Source organism: Amborella trichopoda, chromosome 5, assembly GCF_054954075.1.
Source record: "Amborella trichopoda isolate Santa Cruz 75 chromosome 5, AtrichopodaSantaCruz75HAP2 v2.0, whole genome shotgun sequence".
NCBI classification, from domain to species: domain Eukaryota; kingdom Viridiplantae; phylum Streptophyta; class Magnoliopsida; order Amborellales; family Amborellaceae; genus Amborella; species Amborella trichopoda.
The window spans coordinates 7,176,492-7,196,036 of NC_142340.1; the positions used below are offsets into that span (position 1 = coordinate 7,176,492).

Consider the following 19,545-nt stretch of genomic DNA (forward strand, 5'->3'; position numbering starts at 1 on the left):
ATATAGCCGACGGACCTGGTAAAATTTTTTGTGTAATCAGGCTGCTATTTCATCAATTAGAAATAGAGCTTATGGTTCCAAGGGTAAGCACATTGAAATTGATTATCATTATATTTATGATATTATTGGAAAGAATGAAATAACTGTAAGTTATTTGCCATCTTCAGATATGATTGCTGACCCTTTAACAAAGGGAGTGAGTGCAAAAATATTATCAAAACATGAAGTTTTGATGGGACTTGAAACTATTTAAGGCAGGAACTCCCAAATGAGATATTTTTTGATGTTTTGGTCATGAGAGGAAAAACTGCATTAGCGTGAAAAACTATGATATGACTTTGGATATTTTTTGTTATGAGATGTATAATCGCACTTGCTTGAAAGTCTTATGACAAAAATATGCACATAAATGTTAAATTCATTAAGTGGTAAAGATTTTATGATATTTCAATATATCTGACACTCATGGCCAAGTGGGAGATGTTAGTATGTGTGTGGCCATGGGGCCTTTTAAACGTACAATATTTTTCTCTCTTATAATTTAATGCTTATCACTAAAAAAGAGAGGCTTCTTAGAGAGAAAGTGTCATTATTTAACGGCTAGAAAGTAACCACCCACTTCTCAGGATTATAGAGCCACGTTTTTTTAGAAATTTGAGGAGGAAGCCGAACGTTAGAGAACGGCCTCCTCCATCTCTCTTTAAGAAGGGTTTCATGGCCATAAAAAAGTACACAAAAATTTACAGAGTTTTTACCGTTATAGTAATAGCCTGATCTTTGCGATCGATAGTCTAAAGACACTGCCTTTAATCCTAAGAGGGGGTCTATTCTTCCCCCCAAGGATTTTCATCAACGGAGGGGTATTTTAGTTTTTTTTTGTTAGGGATAAGGTTTGGTAAATTGCTTAGAAGCTCCATTTTTTAGGATTTTATACAATTTTCCCTTATATTATTACGGATATGTTTCAAAGTCTAGGGGACCACGCTGAATCATTTTAATGTCGGGTTGCTTTCGTGAGGGGGTCAGTATTAATATGAAAAGGGTGTGGTTTACGATACACTTTCAAATAGTACATCCTAACTGGTCTGAAAATTTATTTTAATATATAATTATAAAATTTGATGATTAAACAGCATCGAAACAATCCTTTCTAATGAATTTTCAAGGCGCGCCTTAACCTCATTGTCGATTCATGGATCAGTTGAGGATTTAAAAGATCAAACAGCCTGCTCGAGTTGACACAATCTGAGAAAATGGGATTCTCAAAGAGTCTACAAGGTAGTTGGCTCTTTCCGTTTTCTCTTCTTCTTCTCCGTGGTTATTCATTGCTTTCCATGGTTCTGAAACTCTGCCGAGAGGGGCCTCGGTCAGTAACTCGAGTTTAAGACGAGTTGGTTGTACAACAATTTTATAAACTATATTTATATTTATATGTAGCATTTAAGACTCTGGTTAGTGTTTACGTGTAAGATTTCTCAGATTTCTTATGGTCAGGGTTCGGGCCATCACGAATCTAACCCTTTGATTTGCATGTCTCTTTACTCCTGGTTGTACATATACGTGACTTGTTTGTTTTCTAGTTGTTCTTGTTCTTGGTTCTTCTCCTTTCTTCCTCTCCCTCTCTCACACATCCACACACTCCTCATCAGTTCATTGTGAAATATTCACTCATAGTGTTTGACATGTACAGCTTTATGGAGCTTTTATCATTTGCAAAATTGAAAATAGATAATAGAGAAGACAAAGAGAGTAAAAATATGAATTGTGAAACCTTCTTTCTCTCTCAAGAATTTCCTTCTACAACTTGAATCCACGGACTCAACACAACAATTACCTACTTGGTGACTTTGGCCTTCAATCCTTGGATTGCTTTATTTCCTGCTTTTGGATTTCTTCTCTTGCAGTTTCTTTGATCATGGGGTTCAGTGAGTATTTGAGTCTATGTCTCTTTTAACTTATTTGATCAAATTGCCTTTTGTGTAATTCAAGTACTTTATATCCAGGATGCATTTTATTGATATGCGATTAATTTTGATATTTTACATTTTAATTGATATACATTTTACAATGTTATGATTCTTCATTCTTGGCATGTAATTCTATTTTCTCTTTTCCTTTTTTTTGCTGTTATCTTTCTTCATCCTCTTTTTTTGCTGTTAAAATAATTGGTTGGTATGTTTGAATTTCATTTTACACTTCTCTTGTTTTAATTGAAATTCTTTTTCTCTTCCATTTTTAGACCTTAATCGAGGAACTGTTTTGGCTGAGGCTAGATTTTGGGACAAAATTTATTTCCAGAATACGATTTTCAGATTGATATAAAGTTGGACAGAGTGCTGAATGCTGGATTTTCTGCTGAATTATGAGTTTGTAATATAAAAAATGAGGCAATTCTAGTAAAAAACAATGTAAAGTATTTATTGGGGCATGGCTTGTGAGGGTGGTGGAGCCACAACATTATGTCTCGGTTCCATTCCTACCTCGTATGCAGATAAATTATCCAAAAAAATGATAAGAATTCAATGTAAACATATTGGATTGATTTCCAATATCAGCGGAAAATTGCAGAATTCCAAAAGCTATCATGGGTTTGAACTTTCATTTTAGAGAACTTTCCATGGTTTATTTTGAACTTTCATTTTAGAGAACTTTCCGTGGTTTATTTTATTTTTAGTTTCATACTAGCACTCTAATGATACACTATAAAGGAATTTAGATTGGGAAGGGATGATGCCTGGCAATATAATTGTGGGATTTTTATTTCCTTTTGTCTGACATATCCACTTGGATCTTTAGTTTCTATTCTGGAGCGTTTAGATATTCAATTGATGACTTAACTATTTCTTTGTTCTCTTTGGTATATGCAGAGAGACTTTCATGGATATGTGGGGTGGAACTGAAATCAGGTTCAACATGTGTTCTAAGTGGTGTAATAGATGGTTTAAATATATTCTTCCTCATTCTTTTCTTTCTGGTTTTGATAGTTTCTAGCCTCAGGAATCACACAATCCATTTAGAAACACACAGATCAGGGTTATTCATTATCATTTCAGTATTTTGTGCTACTGTTGGTGTTGTATGTTTTGCTGATGGCTTATGGATTCTTCTATGGAAACCTGAGAGCTCCTTGTTTTGGAGTTGGACTCTTTATTTTGTGAGGGGATTAGTTTGGATAGCTTTATCAGTCTCTCTTATCATTCGGAAGTTCAAATGGGTGAAAATCCTGAGTTTGGTTTGGTGGGTCTTCTTCTCTCTCCTTGTATCTGCCTTAAACATTAAGCTCTTAGTGAGTGCACATTCACTTAAGATCCTAGACTTGGTATCTTGGCCCATAAGCTTGTTGCTTCTTTTCTGTGCATTAAAACTTCTTGGAGTTCTTTTCTCTCATCACACAGAAACAAAAGATTTGTCCCAATCTCTATTGAATAAACATGGCAGAAAAGCAATAGAACCATGTAACACAAGAAGGTTCTTAAGTTCCCTCACATTTTCTTGGGTCAATCCTTTACTACGATTGGGCTACACCAAACCTTTAAACATTGATGACGTTCCACCTTTAGCAATAGAAGACAAGGCTCTTCTGGCCTATGAGGCCTTCTCTAAGGCCTGGGAAGTCCGTAGAGAAAGAGGGGATACCGACAATTTGGTCTTCAAAGCTTTGAGTGATTGTTACTCTAAAGAGATGGTGTTCACTGGTATCTATGCATTTCTTAGAGCAGTCTCAACTTCGGTTTGTCCATTGTTACTATATTCATTTGTGAAATTTATGGGCCATGAGAAGCGCGAATTGTACAAAGGATTCTTATTAGTAGGAACATTAGGAATCTTGAAGGTCGTAGAATCTCTCTCTCAAAGGCATTGGTATTTTGGGTCTAGGAGGACAGGTATGAAGATGAGATCAGCTATAATGGCAGCTATCTATAGTAAGCAGCTTAAGCTCTCTAGTTTGGGAAGGAGGAGACATTCAACAGGGGAAATTGTGAACTATATTGGTGTTGATTGTTATCGGCTTGGGGAATTTCCATGGTGGTTACACACAGCTTGGAGCTCCCTTCTTCAGCTGATCTTTGCCGTACTAGTTCTCTTTCTAATTGTTGGCTGGAGTGCTCTTCCTGGCTTGGTTCCAATCATAATTCTCTCTTTGTTAAACATTCCCATTGCTAAGATACTTCAAAACTGCCAGACCCAATTTATGAACGCCCAAGACGAGAGGCTTCGGGCCACTTCAGAGGTCCTAAACAACATGAAGATCATCAAGTTGCAGGCTTGGGAGGAGAAATTCAAGGGTCGCATTCTCTCTATGAGAGAGAATGAATTCAAATGGTTAACTTCTGCCCAGATGAAGAAGACCTTTGGAATTCTGTTCTTTTGGATGGCACCTGTGTTTGTTTCTTCTGTGATATTTGCAAGCTGTGCCATTATGGGGACTGCTGCTTTGAATGCTAGCACAATTTTCACTGTTTTGGCTGCACTGAGGGTTATGTGCGAACCTGTAAGGTTGCTCCCTGAGGCCTTCACTGTTATAATTCAGGTGATGATTTCAATGCATCGGATTGGCCGTTTCTTGTTGGAGGATGAGTTAAAGATGGAGAATATCAGAAGGTGTCATTTTAATGGTTCTGATTACGATGTGAAGATAACTGATGGAATTTTCAGTTGGAACCCCTATGAAAACATTCCTACACTAAGGGATGTTAACTTGGAAATAACAAGAGGGAGCAAAGTAGCAGTTTGTGGCCCTGTTGGTTCAGGAAAATCTGCACTTCTATATGCCATGCTTGGCGAGATACCGAATGTCTCTGGATCAGTGAGTTTGTTATTAGTAGTTTGGAACTATGCTATAATCCTCAAAAGCCATGTTCCTCAGGGTTAGCACAGCCAAATGATGATGGATGGTTGTCGTGAGAGAGTAAGACTGATTGGAATCAGGCGACCCAAATGGTGGGTCCTGCTCTCTCCATAGCCATCCATCACTTCACTAGAAGGTGATGGCCCTTTTCATTGTCCACCGGATTGTAATATACTTTCCTCCCCATTTTTTATTTATCGTATGTTAATATTTGGACATTCATAAGCCCATTAGATTAATTTTGGCAAACAATTGTTTTTGCAATTAATGACTTGTAATGGCCCATGCATGCAAGAAGGCCAAACCAATAGTGTGTACGCACACATGCATGCGCTTTCATGTGCACATATGTGTTTAAGCTGGATGAAATTCAAAGTCAATGAAAAACATGGAGCAGTAGATAGGTAGACAGATTACTGTTATCATGCACAAGCAAAACAAATAAAATATTTTCAGTGATCCAAAAACTATAGTTGAGTATTGGATGCATGTACGATAACAATTAATTGTTGGCCCACACTTTTTATCTGTGTAGGCTCAAATCAATGGTTCTGTTGCTTATGTTGCCCAAACAGCTTGGATACAGAGCGGGACAATTCGTGATAATATACTCTATGGGAAACCAATGGACAAGACCAGTTATTATAAGGCCATAGGAGCTTGTGCTTTGGACAAGGATCTGAACAATTTTGAACATGGTGATCTCACAATAATTGGAGAGAGGGGACTCAATTTGAGTGGTGGTCAGAAACAAAGACTTCAGCTTGCTAGAGCTGTCTACAATGATGCTGATGTCTACCTTCTTGACGACCCTTTTAGTGCTGTTGATGCACACACGGCTGCCATCCTTTTTAATGTAAGGAAACAATGTGCTCATTCAATTTCTTTTTATCCCTATTCTTTATATTTCACTAATTTTGTTTTTTTTTTGGTATGTTGTAGAGAGTAGGAGTGAGAGGATTAGAGTAGGGATTACAAGATGGTGGTGATTGTATTGTGTTTTCCTTAGTCTTCGAATGAACTTTGAATAGGCAATGTATGTACAACATAGTTTTAGTCATTTTACCTTTATAAGTAACATTACAAGTTTACAACTGAGGCTCCTTACACATTGCAACCTAAAGAATATAAGAAATAAAGTATGGGTGCAGTTTGTATAGAGCCGAGGCTCTAAACAGCCAAAATAGAGCGCACTTTCAAATAGTGTCTAGAAATGTGGTTTCAATACTGGAAATCTTTGTGATTGCCTTAAAAATATATTTTCATCACTAATTATAAAATTTAAATCTTCAATAATGTAGATCGAGCATATCTAAGAAATCTTGAAAATCTTAAAAATTGACTGTCCAAAAATACATTACAAGATGCACTATTTCCAAAAATTGAAATCTTTTTTTTCTCATGTCCATGCATCTTGATGTTGAGATGATAAATTTGAGGATATTTGGGCATCAAAAGAACCTCTTCTAGTGAAAATTTTGAGGTGCGCCCTAATTTGATTGTTTAGAGCCTCACATTTATATAAACTTTTTCCATAAAGTATACACAAACACCTACATGGTAAATGAATGATATTACAAATTTTTCTACCCTCCAATATTAGGAACACTAAAATAGCAACCAAGAATTATGAAAATTAAATTGATAAGTTGGCTAGACTGAAGCATTAATATGCAACCATTTTGGGAGATGCGTAGGAGATAGGAGATGCTTGACCTTCTTAGTTTTTCTCTCTTGCATTCTGTTTCCAGTCATATGCTTTCTATGGTGACTTGAAGGCTAAAATAATGCATATTTGCAGGACTGTGTGAAATCGGCCCTGTCAAAGAAAACTGTTGTTCTTGTGACTCATCAGGTTGAATTTCTGGCGGCGGTTGACGAAATTCTGGTAATCAAGACTTCCAACAAGACTCTAAATATACTAAGTATTTGTGGACTGAGATAATGTTACAAAACTAACTTTTGTTTGTGACTGCTTAAGGTTTTAGAAGGTGGGCGTATCACACAATCAGGGAGCTATGGAGGGCTGTTGAGGACTGGCATGATGTTTGAGAAGCTTGTTAATGCTCACCAAGAAGCCATGACAGCATTGGATCAACCTCCAAACCTGGGACATTTGATTGAATCTTGTAAAATTAATAGTGGGTTGCAGCCCGAGAAAGGAAAAGATGAAGGGGAAATTTCACTGAAGGGGCTGTCTTCTAACCAGCTGATACAAGATGAAGAGAAGGAGATTGGTGATGTGGGTTTGAAACCGTTTGTTGATTATATAAGTATTGCAAGGGGATGGGTTCTTCTTTCTTCAGTTATACTAGTTCAATGTGTGTTTCTTCTATTGCAAACATTATCAACTTACTGGTTGGCAGTGGCCGTTCTTATTCCTCAGATCAGCAGTAGAGTTTTTATTGGAGTATACTCTGCAATGTCAATGAGCAGTTTAGTTTTTATTTACCTGAGGTCCTTCTTTACGGCCCTTCTTGGTCTAAGGGCTTCGAAATCCTTCTTCTCTGGTTTCATGGATTCAATATTCAATGCTCCAATGTCATTTTTCGATTCCACACCTGTAGGCCGGATCTTGACCAGGGTAAAGATTCCCTATGCTTGTGGTTCCCTGATAAAGAATGCCCTTTGATTTTTCAATTTGTAATGCCATAAAATTTTTTTTAATGAACTTATCAACGGAAACTCTGAGTTGCAGGCATCCTCTGATATGAGCTTGGTAGACTTTGACATCCCATATTCCATCAATTTTTCTTTGGTTCCAATGCTCGAGATTGTCTCAATTCTGATCGTCATGTGCACTGTGACATGGCAAGTTCTTGTCATGGCAGTTCCCGTTATGTTAATTACGTTCTATATTCAGGTAAAAGCTTTTGTTGTTTATTTGTGTGAGTGTGATCACCATCTGTTGAAATCATGGATGGTAATGGCGAGAGTGTGATCCACCAGACAGGACTTCAGCGAAAGGTGGGTCCTGCCTCTCTCCATTACTGTTCATTAATTCGTTGTATGGTGATGATCCAATGGACTATGGTCTTCCCATGAACGATAGACTATGGTTCCATAGTCCATTTGATCCTGGTCTACTTCCATTTATTTATGCAGGAGTTTGCATGATCCATACCACATCATTGATTTATTGAGAAGAAAATACAGGGCTTTTTCTAAGACATCTTTGATTTCATTGTCGGCTAATAAAAGTACCAGACAGTAAGATACAAACACTGATGCAACCCAATTATTATAGAACAAGTGATAGTAATTATTTAAATCTTGGTTGCATTGGCTTCTTTTTGTTCAATCTTCTGTTCAAATATGTAAACCTATTACTGTATCCGAGAGATCCTTTCTAATCCAAGTTTGTTGATTATGTTCAAGGGGTACTATCTAGCGTCAGTGAGGGAATTAGTGAGAATTAATGGGACAACAAGGGCCCCCATTTTGAACTGCACTGCCGAGACATCGCTTGGGGTAGTCACCATTAGGGCTTTTGCTATGCTAGAAAGGTTCATTCAGCACAATCTTAATCTTATAGACACAGACGCAAGGCTCTTCTTTTATTCAAATGTGGCCATGGAGTGGTTGCTTCTGAGGGTGGAGGCTCTGCAAAATATCATTTTATTCACTGCTACAATTTTCCTTGTTTTTCTCCATCCAAGTACCATAAGTCCTGGTATGTTTTCCAGTAAACCTTTGGATTTCTATCATTGCTTGACTGCTGCTATTGTGAAGTGATACTGTAATGCAGTAGACCCGGGGAAACCTTGAACAACTGGGGTTGTGATGGTCTACTGAAATGGTGGATGGTGGTGGAGAAAGTGAGTGGTATCCACCATTGGGCTCATTTCATGTTATGGATGGTCCCACACTCTCTCCCTTCACAGTTTGATGGTGATGACGCCCATAGAATGTAGTATCTTAGTGTCCATTTTCCTGTTTTTCTCTTTACTATGGAGTAGCTAAGTTTCCATTTTCAACTTGCAAATGTGGGTATTCTGTCTGTGTTGTTAAAAATCTTAGACAACCTTATATACCTTTGCTTCCTTCCTCAATTTTATCTGGTTGTGATAGATCCCAGAAGATTTACTTCATCTAATAGTTTATTTGTTGGTGAATGGCTGGTTTGCACAGGATTTGTGGGCTTGTCACTCTCTTATGCCCTGAGCATGAGTGCTTGCCAAATATTTACAACTCGGTGGCAATGCACACTTGCCAACTATATCATCTCGGTTGAACGCATAAAGCAATTCATGACCCTTCTTTCCGAACCACCTGCAATCATTAATGAGAACAGGCCACCAGCTTCTTGGCCTGTCAAAGGGAGGATTGATTTACTGGACTTGAAGGTAATGAAAGTCACTGAAGAACCTAGAAACCCAAATATTAACAACTAAAAAGATCCAATTTCCATTGTTTTACCCTTAGACAACCATAAATCAAAAAAGGCAAAGAGGAAAAATGAAAACCTTTCTAAGAAGTTCCAATGGTCATTATTGTCATCATAAACTCTATGGAACCTTCTTTCCTTTTTTTTTTTTAGTTTCTAATCTATTAGTGTTCTTCCTTTGCTTTTTCACTTTCAGATAAAGTATAGACCAAATTCTCCACTAGTTCTCAAAGGGATCACGTGCACATTTGAAGAAGGCAAGAGAGTGGGAGTTGTTGGAAGAACGGGTAGTGGAAAAACAACATTGATAAGTGCCTTGTTCCGTCTGGTTGAACCAGCTAGTGGAAAGATCCTCATAGATGGACTGGACATTTGCTCAATTGGTCTTAGGGATGTTCGGACTAATCTTAGTATCATACCCCAAGAGCCTACTCTTTTCAAGGGTACTGTAAGAAGTAACTTGGATCCTCTGGGCCTATACAGTGACCATGAGATATGGGAGGTGAATTGAATCATTTCTTGATTCGTGCCCCTATAATAACTGTTGAACTTCTTGGTTCAAGATGGTTGATTTGACCTTTTCTCGTTTATAAATCAAACTATATGGGTAAAATAAGATAAGCCATAGTGACGTCTATATGTGATTCTTTGCAGGCCATAGAGAAGTGCGAATTGATGAGCACCATCCGGAGCCTTCCCGACCTTCTTGATTCTTCTGGTTTGTTTAATGTTGTTGGTTATCTCTGTTTGATGTGCTAGTTTGAATTTCAGAACATTTGAACTTTTATTCATGCAAAGATAAGAAAAAGAAAAACATTTCAACCAGAATTGTTGATTCTGCACTATGCTTTGGATATTGACAGTTAGCGATGAAGGAGAGAATTGGAGCGCAGGTCAGCGCCAGCTTTTTTGCCTTGGTCGAGTCTTGCTTAGGAGGAACAAAATATTGGTTCTTGATGAAGCAACTGCATCCATAGACACCACAACAGATGCTCTCCTCCAAAAGGTCATCAGAAAGGAATTCCCAAATTGTACCATCATAACTGTCGCACACAGAGTTCCAACAGTTACAGATAGTGATATGGTGATGGTTCTTTATAACGGTACTCTTTCCTCGACCATCCTCAGTAGCGTTTTTCTTGTATATATAAGATACACAAAATTATCTTAGGAATGGGCTCAAGATTGGGTGGTCAGGGGGGCGGAGCGCCACAACGTGACACCTTGAATTATTTCTATCAATGGTAGTGGTTATATATATATATATATATATATATATATATATATATATATATATATATATGGAAAATGCTTCTGTGAGCCAATGGGCTCACAAGAAAAATGAGCCCAATGGCCCAGATTAAATCTGAGCCGATCTAACAATCACGGATGCCCGATAGTATTTGAATTTTAATTTTTTTTCTACAAATCCAAATTACTTAAAATTTTAGACTTGTGTTGATAAAAAATTGGTGAATATTCGAAAAATATTAAAAAAATATTTTACATGAAAAAAGACTAAAATGCTCCCATAAATTTTTGGGGGTATTTTAGCCATTTTTAATTTTGTGGATTATTTTTTTTATATTTTTATTAGGTGCGGCTTGATGAGAAGAATATTCACCTAAAATTTCAAATGATTTGGATTTGTAGAAAAAAAAATTAAAATTCAAATACTCTCAGTCGTTAGATTGGATTCAATCTGGGCCATTGGGATTATACTATTCTGTGAAAAGTATATAATTAGACCATTTACCTTTGGTACAAAGTGGTCACTATTAATCTTAACCATTGGATGTAAAATTGGGTGGCTGCATTTATTTCAATGACCAAGCTCAAATTTCAAAAGAATTCTTCTTGAACTTTGTGATACATTCAAGCTATCAGATTTCACATCAGATGGTTGTAAGTAATTGTGACCTTCTTATACTAAAGGTAAATGGTCTCATTATATATATATATATATATATATATATATATATATATATATATATATATATATATATATCCTTACATCGTAGATAACGTTGTTAGCATTTTCAGCCAAGGGTAGGGGTTTCCTCTGGTCTACTAAAAAAAAGAAAAAAACAATAAAAATCTTATATCTTACATGACATTGTTAGCATTTTAATTCCTTTGGCTTCATCTTGTGTTGATTGAGGAGGTGTTTGTTGGGAATTATAGTCTACATGATCGTATAGTTACCTTGTCATTGGCTTGACTTTATTTATTCTTCATGGCTCCATATGCTAAACCCACAATAGAAGTGCACCTTGTGTGTATAGGATGGTACATAATCACCACTGCCTGTTCTCATCAACGGATGGTGAACATGAGCCGAGTTGGCTTATGGGTTGTGGCAAAATTTAAAGCAGAGCAAAACAAGTCATGTTCACTGCCAGTCAAAGAGGACCCATGGGGGATATTCAGTCTGTATCCTACACTATACACAACACCTATGTGATATGCCCTGTTACTTCATTTGCAATTCTCCTCATACATGTTGCCTTACTGGATTGCTTAGTTGCCTGTCCTATTCTTTACAGACTTGAATCGAAGTAACTCTAGGCTTGTAGCCCTTACCATTTGAGTGTTATTGGTACGAACTATTCATGATATCTAATGAAGGCGCAAAGACTAAAGCTAAAAGTATAGAAGGATGTAACATAAAACAGTTAAAAACAACAAGGTTTTATCTACGTTTGTGTAAGGCATCAACCTTAAACAATCAAAGTAAGTGGACCTCCAAACGCTGCCGTAGGATGCAGTTACTGTGTTGGAAACCCCCACAATAACCCGAAAATCTATTTCCACCTCTAATCCTGAACTATAAAACTCCAATAATTGTGTAGATTGAGTAGATCTATGAACAACTGAGAATCCAGATAAATTGTTAGAAGATGCATCATTTTTAGGAATTGCATTCCTTTATTTTCATATTCATACAGCTGGAGGTCGTGATGATCAATCAGGGGGTTTTCCAATGTCAAAACAACATTTTCCAATGGGTTTTCAAGGCATACCTTACTTTTACGGAATAAGGTTGATGCATTGTATAAACTTTTTTCGTTATCGAAAGGCCTCTTGTTATTTAGCATTGTTTGTTTTCATTTTTCAGATGATTTTCTGCGCTTCTCTTTTGCTTGACTCTTGCTTTTAATGTCTCAACTCTTTTACTTTTATTTAAGCTAAACTGATATGTATCGACTTGGTTGACAGGGGAGCTTGTAGAATATGATAAGCCGTGGAAACTTATGGAAACTAACTCCTCCTTTGCTAGGCTAGTGGCTGAGTACTGGGCCCACAGTAATAGGAGGGCATAATAAATCCTTTGACGTTTGGTGTAGAGAGAGAGATGCATGTCTGTCTGAATCGTAAGGGGAGAGAGAGAGAGAGAGGTGCATGTCTGTCTGAATTGTAAGGTTTTTTCCTCCTAGATATACTGCATTGGTGACACCATTGCTTGATAGCCATATATGTATTTATGTGCAATGTCTTGTGAAAGGCATACTTTGGAGGATAATGCAATTCTTATACCGAGATCGTTGAAGGATCTATTTATTATTATGGGCACGCTTTCTACACTTCCCCTAATGTACAGTAATTATATACTTTCCTTTATCTAGCCATGAGATCTGAATGAACTGTTGAGATGCATCCAATTACAATGTCACGCGTCTACATCTTTTTATTTTTCATGTTTTTCTACAAAAAAATTTGACACCAAATTTTGGGCATCTACTCAACTTTTAAATTTTCACATGTAAAAAAAAAATACAAAATAATATTTTTCAAAAAATAAAATGACCAAAATACTTCTGAAAGTTTTAGAGGTATTTTGGTTATTTTAATTTATTGGAAATATTGTTTTTATATTTTTTTTAGGTGCGTCCTATTGAGATGATGACACGTACCAAATTCAATAATTATAGAGATTCAAGGGGTAGCCTCGATTTTGGTTCGAATATGGGTCCAAAAACTAGACCTGATGGGTTGGATCTTGGTTCAAATCTTGGACGCGAATACTATTTGAATTTGGGTTCGGGTTTAGGTTCGGTAATATTTATCGGGCCAATGTATGAAATATATTTAAATATAATTAAATGCGTAGGTATTTTAATTTTTGCATCAGGTCCGAACCCCAACTCGAGCTGTTGCCACCCTTATGTTCTCCCCTCTGCCACTCTCCCCTCTTCCACTCTCCCTCGGCCACTTAGATCAGCCATTTGCTATCCGGCCCTTTGCCATCTGATCATCTGCCTTTCGTGCAGCCAGAGAGAGAGAAGCCCCCACAGATAGGGGTGCGGTTTGTATAGAGCCTAAGCTCTTAGAGCATACTTTCAAATAGTGTCGAGAAATGTGGATTCAATATTGAAAATCTTTATGATAGCCTTAAAATATATTTTCATCTTTATTTATAAAGTTTAAACCTTCAAATATAGTATAGATCAATAGATCTATGAAAACTTGAACATCTTGAAAATTGATAGTTCAAAAATGCATTACAAAATACAATACTATTTCTAAAAGTTGAAATCTATTTTTTTCTCATATCCATGGATCTTGTGGAGATGATCAATTTGAGGATATTTGAGCATCAAAATAACCTCTTCAAGTGAGATTTTTGAGATAGGCTTTAATTTGATTGTTTAGAACCTCGGCTCCATATCAACTTTTCCCCGTCGATATACTCTCTCAATCTCTCAATAAGCTTTTTATGCGGAGTCTGCCCCATCTGATAAACCTACAGCCACTCACCCAAACACTGTGGTCCACAGGGACCACACTTCCTTTTTACACTTTTGCATTAGTTACTTCGAGCAACTATTCATTTATTTTTGGGTATTGGCCTAAGTTGGGAGAGAGTATTCATTTTAAAAGAAAAGTGGTCCCCCTTTAGAAGCTCTTTCTCCCACTTTTATATTCCTTTGCCCCATCTTTCCCGCTCGTTTTTTTTTAATGTATCTCTCTCTTTCTCTCTCTAATTTTTGCCCTTTCTCTCACTGTAAGAACTCTCTTTCGCTGGAGACTTGATTCTATTTGTGTTTTGTTGGAAATGCTTTGCATTTCAGTGAAATCCCGTATTTTGTTTTTGCCAGAAATTGCTATTTTTTGCCTTAAAATTCAATTTCATGGCCGGAAATTTCTATGTTTTGCCAAAAAATATCTGGTCGTAGTTTGTTATTCTTAGGCAAAAACTGTTTCACTGGTTCTTCTTTATTCTGGCCGGAGTCAGCATTCATTTTCTATAAAATTTGGTTTTCTTCATCACAATCTGCTCTGTTTCTCCTAAATTTAATTGATTAATAAATTTCTTAGAAGGAAATTTTCGGATATTAAATACTGGATTTTGCTCTTCTTAGATGGGAATCAAGTTTTCTCGTCGGAGCCTATTCGGTACTGCACCGATAATCAACTTTCTCGTCGGAAAACCGCTTTCTCACTTGCTCTACGCAAACCATCCGCCGCTTAGGAGGCCACTACTGTCACCATACAGTGTTCTTCTTTGAGCAATCTCTCTGATTTGCTCCTAAAGCAATCTGAATCGTTGCCTCGTGCTTTATTGTCCTCGAATCTAATGATTTCTTTTTCAGATATTTTTTCCCTGCGATCCAGTCTCGTGATCCAGGATCCTACAACTTGTACATGGCTTCCGGAAAAGGAGAGATCTTGGCCATAAAATTTGATGGGAAAACAACCCTGAATTACAGTTTCATTTTTAGTTCTTTCTGTTCAAGGAAAATGATTGTAGGGGTATATTGAGGGATATTAGAAGGCTAAGAGGCTTTCGAATTGTGAAATGTGGGAATATTTAAAAAAGTTGGATCAACAATCAAATCTTACAAGACAATTTCGAGTCGAGTATGATATATTTACTTATAGACTGGGTAGAAAAGCATCCAGGAATATTATGTTGGTTTCATAAACTTGTGTATAGAAAATTTGAAACTTCTAGTATCAGCAGTGTTTGCTACATCAAAGTTTAAATGAGATAAATGATGATTGTAGTTCCCTTTCAACGTCGCATTCCTCAATCCGCAACATAGAAGCTAGAGATTGATTGTAGTACGCTTTCAAATTGTAGGGATCTCGAGAACCCCTTAGCTTGCGGAATCGAGAATCCTAAATGTCGAGATCCCACCCAAGATCGTGTACATAAATACAACTATAAATCGAGTGCAAAAAATAAAGCAAACATAAAAAAACGCATCGGTAAAACACCATCAATGATCTTCCCTTCTAAACCTACTCTCCCGACCGAGCAACACCATAAATCATCCTCTTTCCCACTGTAACGCCGCTATTGAAAGGATAACCTCGAGAGCAATATAGAGATTTATTCTCTTTAGATATGGAAGTTAACCAACTTAAAACTCATGGGACAAACGCCTCTCTCTCGGAAGCCATATCCTTCTCTTTTGGGAAACCATCTCCATACTGAAGATTCATTCCCATAATCCCCAAAGGGATGACCATCAAAGGATGGGTATTATATCATCCTTCATTCTCTTATAAATATATCGCTTTCTTAATTTTCAAGAAAGTCAATTTTCTATTTCTTAGAATACCCTAATCTTTTAAAGAAAATATGGGTATGGTGATTTAACTATCACCAAATTCAACAATCTCCACCTTGATAGTAAAATCACAATACTTACCTTGATAACCTTCATTGAATAAATTTCTCGATTTCTTCATACTTGCATCCATTGTAGATATTCGCAAACACTTTGACTTCAAATTTCTCTACCTCAAACCATGGATATTTCTTGATTTCTTCTCACTTGCCTCCATTGTAGAAGTTTCACAAACATTTTGTCTCTATATTTCTCCACCTCAAACCATGTATCTATCAAACTCCACCATGCATTATTTTTTTAATGCAAGCCATAGCCATGTATAGACCTGCTCTGATACCAATTGTAGGGATCTCGAGAACCCCTTAGCTTGTGGAACAAGGAATCCCAAATACCGATATCCCACCCAAGATCATATACATGATTGACTAAATGCGAAGTAGATGAATACAACTACACATCGAGTGCAAGAAATAAAACAAACATTAAAAACACACCACAACAGTTCACTCTATAGGGCTACATCCACGGTCACGGCAACTAGAAATCCATTATTACAATGAAGATTACAGTTTTAAGTTACAATAGATAATACCTATCTCTAAACATCGATAAAACACCATCACCGAGAGCAATATAAAGATTTTTTCTCTCTAGAAGTGGAAGTTAACCAACTTAAAACTCATGGAAATACCGTCTCTCTCTCAGAGGCCATATCTCTCTCTCATGGAGACCATCTCCATATTGAAGATTCATTCCCAACAGGGTGACCATCAAAAGATGTGTATTATGTAATCCTTCAGTCTCTTATAAAGATATCATTTTCTTACTTCTCAAGGAAATCAATTTTCTATCTCTTATAGGACCCTAATCTTTAGAAGAAAATATGTATATGGTGATTTAGCTATCACCAAACCCAACAATCTCCACCTTGAGAGCAAAATCACAATACTTGCTTTGACAACCTTCATTGAATAAATTTCTTGATATTTTCGTTCTTGCATCTATTGTGGAATTTTCACAAACACTTTGTCTCCAGATTTATCCACGTCAAACCATGTATCCATCAAACTCCACCATTCATTATTTGTTTAGTGCAAGCCTGAACCCTGTACACACCTTCTCTGATATCAATTTTAGGGATCTCTAGAACCCCTTAGCTTGCGAAATCGGGAATCCCAAATATCAATATCCCACCCAAGATCGTGTACATGATTGCCTAAATGCGAAGTAGATGAATACAATTATAAATCAAGTGCGATAAATAAAGCAAACATAAAAAACACATCACAGCAGTTCATTCCATATGGCCACGGCAATTAGAAATCCACTATCACAATGAAGATTGCAGTTTTGAGTTACAAGAGATAACACATATCTCTAAACATCGGTAAAACACCATCATCGATCTACCCTTCTAAACCTGCTTACCTGACCGAACAATATCATAGATCAACCTCTTTCCCACTGAAATGCCACTACCAGAAAGATAACCTCGAGAGAAATATAGAGATTTTCTCTTTCTAGAAGTGGAAGTTAACCAACTCAAAACTCATGGGTATACCGCCTCTCTCTCGGAGGCCATATCTCTATCTCTTGGAGACCCATCTTCATATTGAATATTTAATCCCATAATCCCCAAAGGGGTGGCTATCAAAGGATGGGTATTATATCCTCTTTCACTTTCTTATAAAGATATTACTTTCTTACTTTCCAAGAAAGTCAATTTTTTATTTCTTATAATACCCTAATCTTTAGAAGAAAATATGGGTATGGTGATTTAGCTAACATTAAACCCAATAATCTCAACCTTGATAGAAAAATCACAATACTTGCCTTGATATCCTTCGTTGAATAAATGTCTTTATTTCTTAATACTTGCATCCATTGTAGAATTTTCACAAACACTTTGATTTCATATTTCTCCACCTCAAACTATGATATTTCTTGATTTCTTCTCACTTGCCTCCATTGTAGAAGTTTCACAAACACTTTGTCTCTATATTTCTCCACCTCAAACCATGTATCTATAAAACTCCACCATGCAATATTTTTTTAATGCAAGCCTTGGCCATATACACACTTGCTCTGATCCCAATTGTAGGGATCTCGAGAACCCCTTAGCTTGTGGAACGAAGATCATATACATGATTGATTAAATGCGAAGTAGATGAATACTACTATACATCGAGTGTAAGAAATAAAGCAAACATAAAAAAAACACCACAACAGTTCACTCCATAGGGCTACATCCACGGTCACGGCAACTAGAAATCCACTATTACAATGAAGATTACAGTTTTAAGTTACAAAAGTTAATACCTATCTGTAAACATCGGTAAAACACCATCACCGATCTTCTCTTTTAAACTCGCTCTCCTAACTGAGCAACACCGTAGATCAACCTCATTCTTACCGAAATGCCACAACCAGAAAGATAACCTTGAGAGCAATATAAAGATTTTCTCTCTCTAGAAGTGGAAGTTAACCAACTCAAAACTCATGGGAATACCGCATCTCTCTCAGAGGCTATATCTTTCTCTCATGGAGACCATCTCCATATTGAAGATTCATTCTCAAAAGGGTGACCATTATAGGATGGATATTATATAATCCTTCACTCTCTTATAAAGATATCATTTTCTTACTTATCAAGGAAATCAATTTTCTATCTCTTATAGAACCCTAATCTTTAGAAGAAAATATGTGTATGGTGATTTAACTATCACCAAACCCAACAATTTCTACCTTGAGAGCAAAATCACAATACTTGCTTTGACAACCTTCATTGAATAAATTTCTTGATATCTTCGTTCTTGCATCCATTGTGGAATTTTTACAAACACTTTGTCTCTAGATTTATCCCCGTCAAACCATGTATCCATCAAACTCCACCATTCATTATTTTTTTAATGCAAGCCTTAACCTTGTACACACCTTCTCTGATACCGATTTTAAGGATCTCTAGAACCCCTTAGCTTGCGAAATCGGAAATCCCAAATATCAATATCCCACCCAAGATCGTGTACATGATTGCTTAAATGCGAAGTAGATGAATACAATTATAAATTAAGTGCGATAAATAAAGCAAACATAAAAAACACATCACAGCAGTTCATTTCACATGGCCACGACAACTAGAAATCCACTATCACAATGAAGATTACAGTTTTGAGTTACAAGAGATAACACATATCTCTAAACATCGGTAAAACACTATCACCGATCTACCCTTCAAAACTCGCTCTCCTAACCGTGCAACATCATAGATCAACCTCTTTCCCACTGAAATGCCACTACCAGAAAGATAACCTCGAGAGAAATATAGAGATTTTCTCTTTCTAAAAGTGGAAGTTAACCAAGTCAAAACTCATGGGAATACCGCCTCTCTCTCGGATGCCATATCTCTGTCTCTTGGAGACCCATATTCATATTGAATATTTAATCCCATAAACCCCAAAGAGGTGACTATCAAAGGATGGGTATTATGTCCTCTTTCACTTTCTTTTAAAGATATTACTTTCTTAGTTTCGAAGAAAGTTAATTTTCTATTTCTTATAATACCCTAATCTTTAGAAGAAAATATGGGTATGATGATTTAGCTATCACCAAACCCAACAATCTCCACCTTGATAGAAAAATCACAATACTTGCCTTGATATCTTTCGTTGAATAAATTTCTTTACTTCTTCATACTTGCATCCATTGTGGAATTTTCACATACACTTTGT

At 36.6% G+C, this 19,545-nt stretch overlaps 1 protein-coding gene across 7 annotated transcripts; it reads left to right on the forward strand.

Annotated features, from left to right (window-relative positions):
- The first annotated feature begins 969 nt into the window (after positions 1–969).
- Positions 970–12,820, forward strand: LOC18443563 (ABC transporter C family member 8). 7 transcript variants are annotated; one of them, XR_016055821.1, is made up of 13 exons: positions 1,059–1,278; positions 2,868–4,807; positions 5,385–5,705; positions 6,651–6,737; positions 6,831–7,433; positions 7,548–7,712; positions 7,955–8,059; positions 8,228–8,522; positions 8,981–9,195; positions 9,433–9,738; positions 9,891–9,954; positions 10,100–10,339; positions 12,456–12,820. XR_016055821.1 is itself a non-coding variant. In XM_088867281.1 (12 exons), the coding sequence occupies exons 3-12, from the start codon at positions 5,475–5,477 to the stop codon at positions 12,557–12,559; spliced, it is 2,310 nt and encodes a 769-aa protein (XP_088723407.1). In that variant the 5' UTR covers positions 970–1,278; positions 2,868–2,906; positions 5,385–5,474; the 3' UTR covers positions 12,560–12,820. The 7 variants fall into 7 exon arrangements, 6 of the variants coding, with proteins under 6 accessions (XP_088723407.1, XP_088723406.1, XP_006853811.2 ...); XM_088867281.1 differs by lacking the exon at positions 7,955–8,059 and having other exon boundaries at positions 970–1,278; positions 2,868–2,906; XM_088867280.1 differs by lacking the exon at positions 7,955–8,059 and having other exon boundaries at positions 2,868–4,985.
- Positions 12,821–19,545: the final 6,725 nt, after the last annotated feature.

Bases quoted from the DNA above. Each gene is read 5' to 3' on its own strand.
- LOC18443563 (XM_006853749.4), top strand. From the start codon at position 1,254: ATGGGATTCTCAAAGAGTCTACAAG. The intron at 4,808-5,384 runs GTGAGTTTGTTA...TTATCTGTGTAG, and splicing joins TACCGAATGTCTCTGGATCA to GCTCAAATCAATGGTTCTGT. The intron at 7,434-7,547 runs GTAAAGATTCCC...TCTGAGTTGCAG, and splicing joins TAGGCCGGATCTTGACCAGG to GCATCCTCTGATATGAGCTT.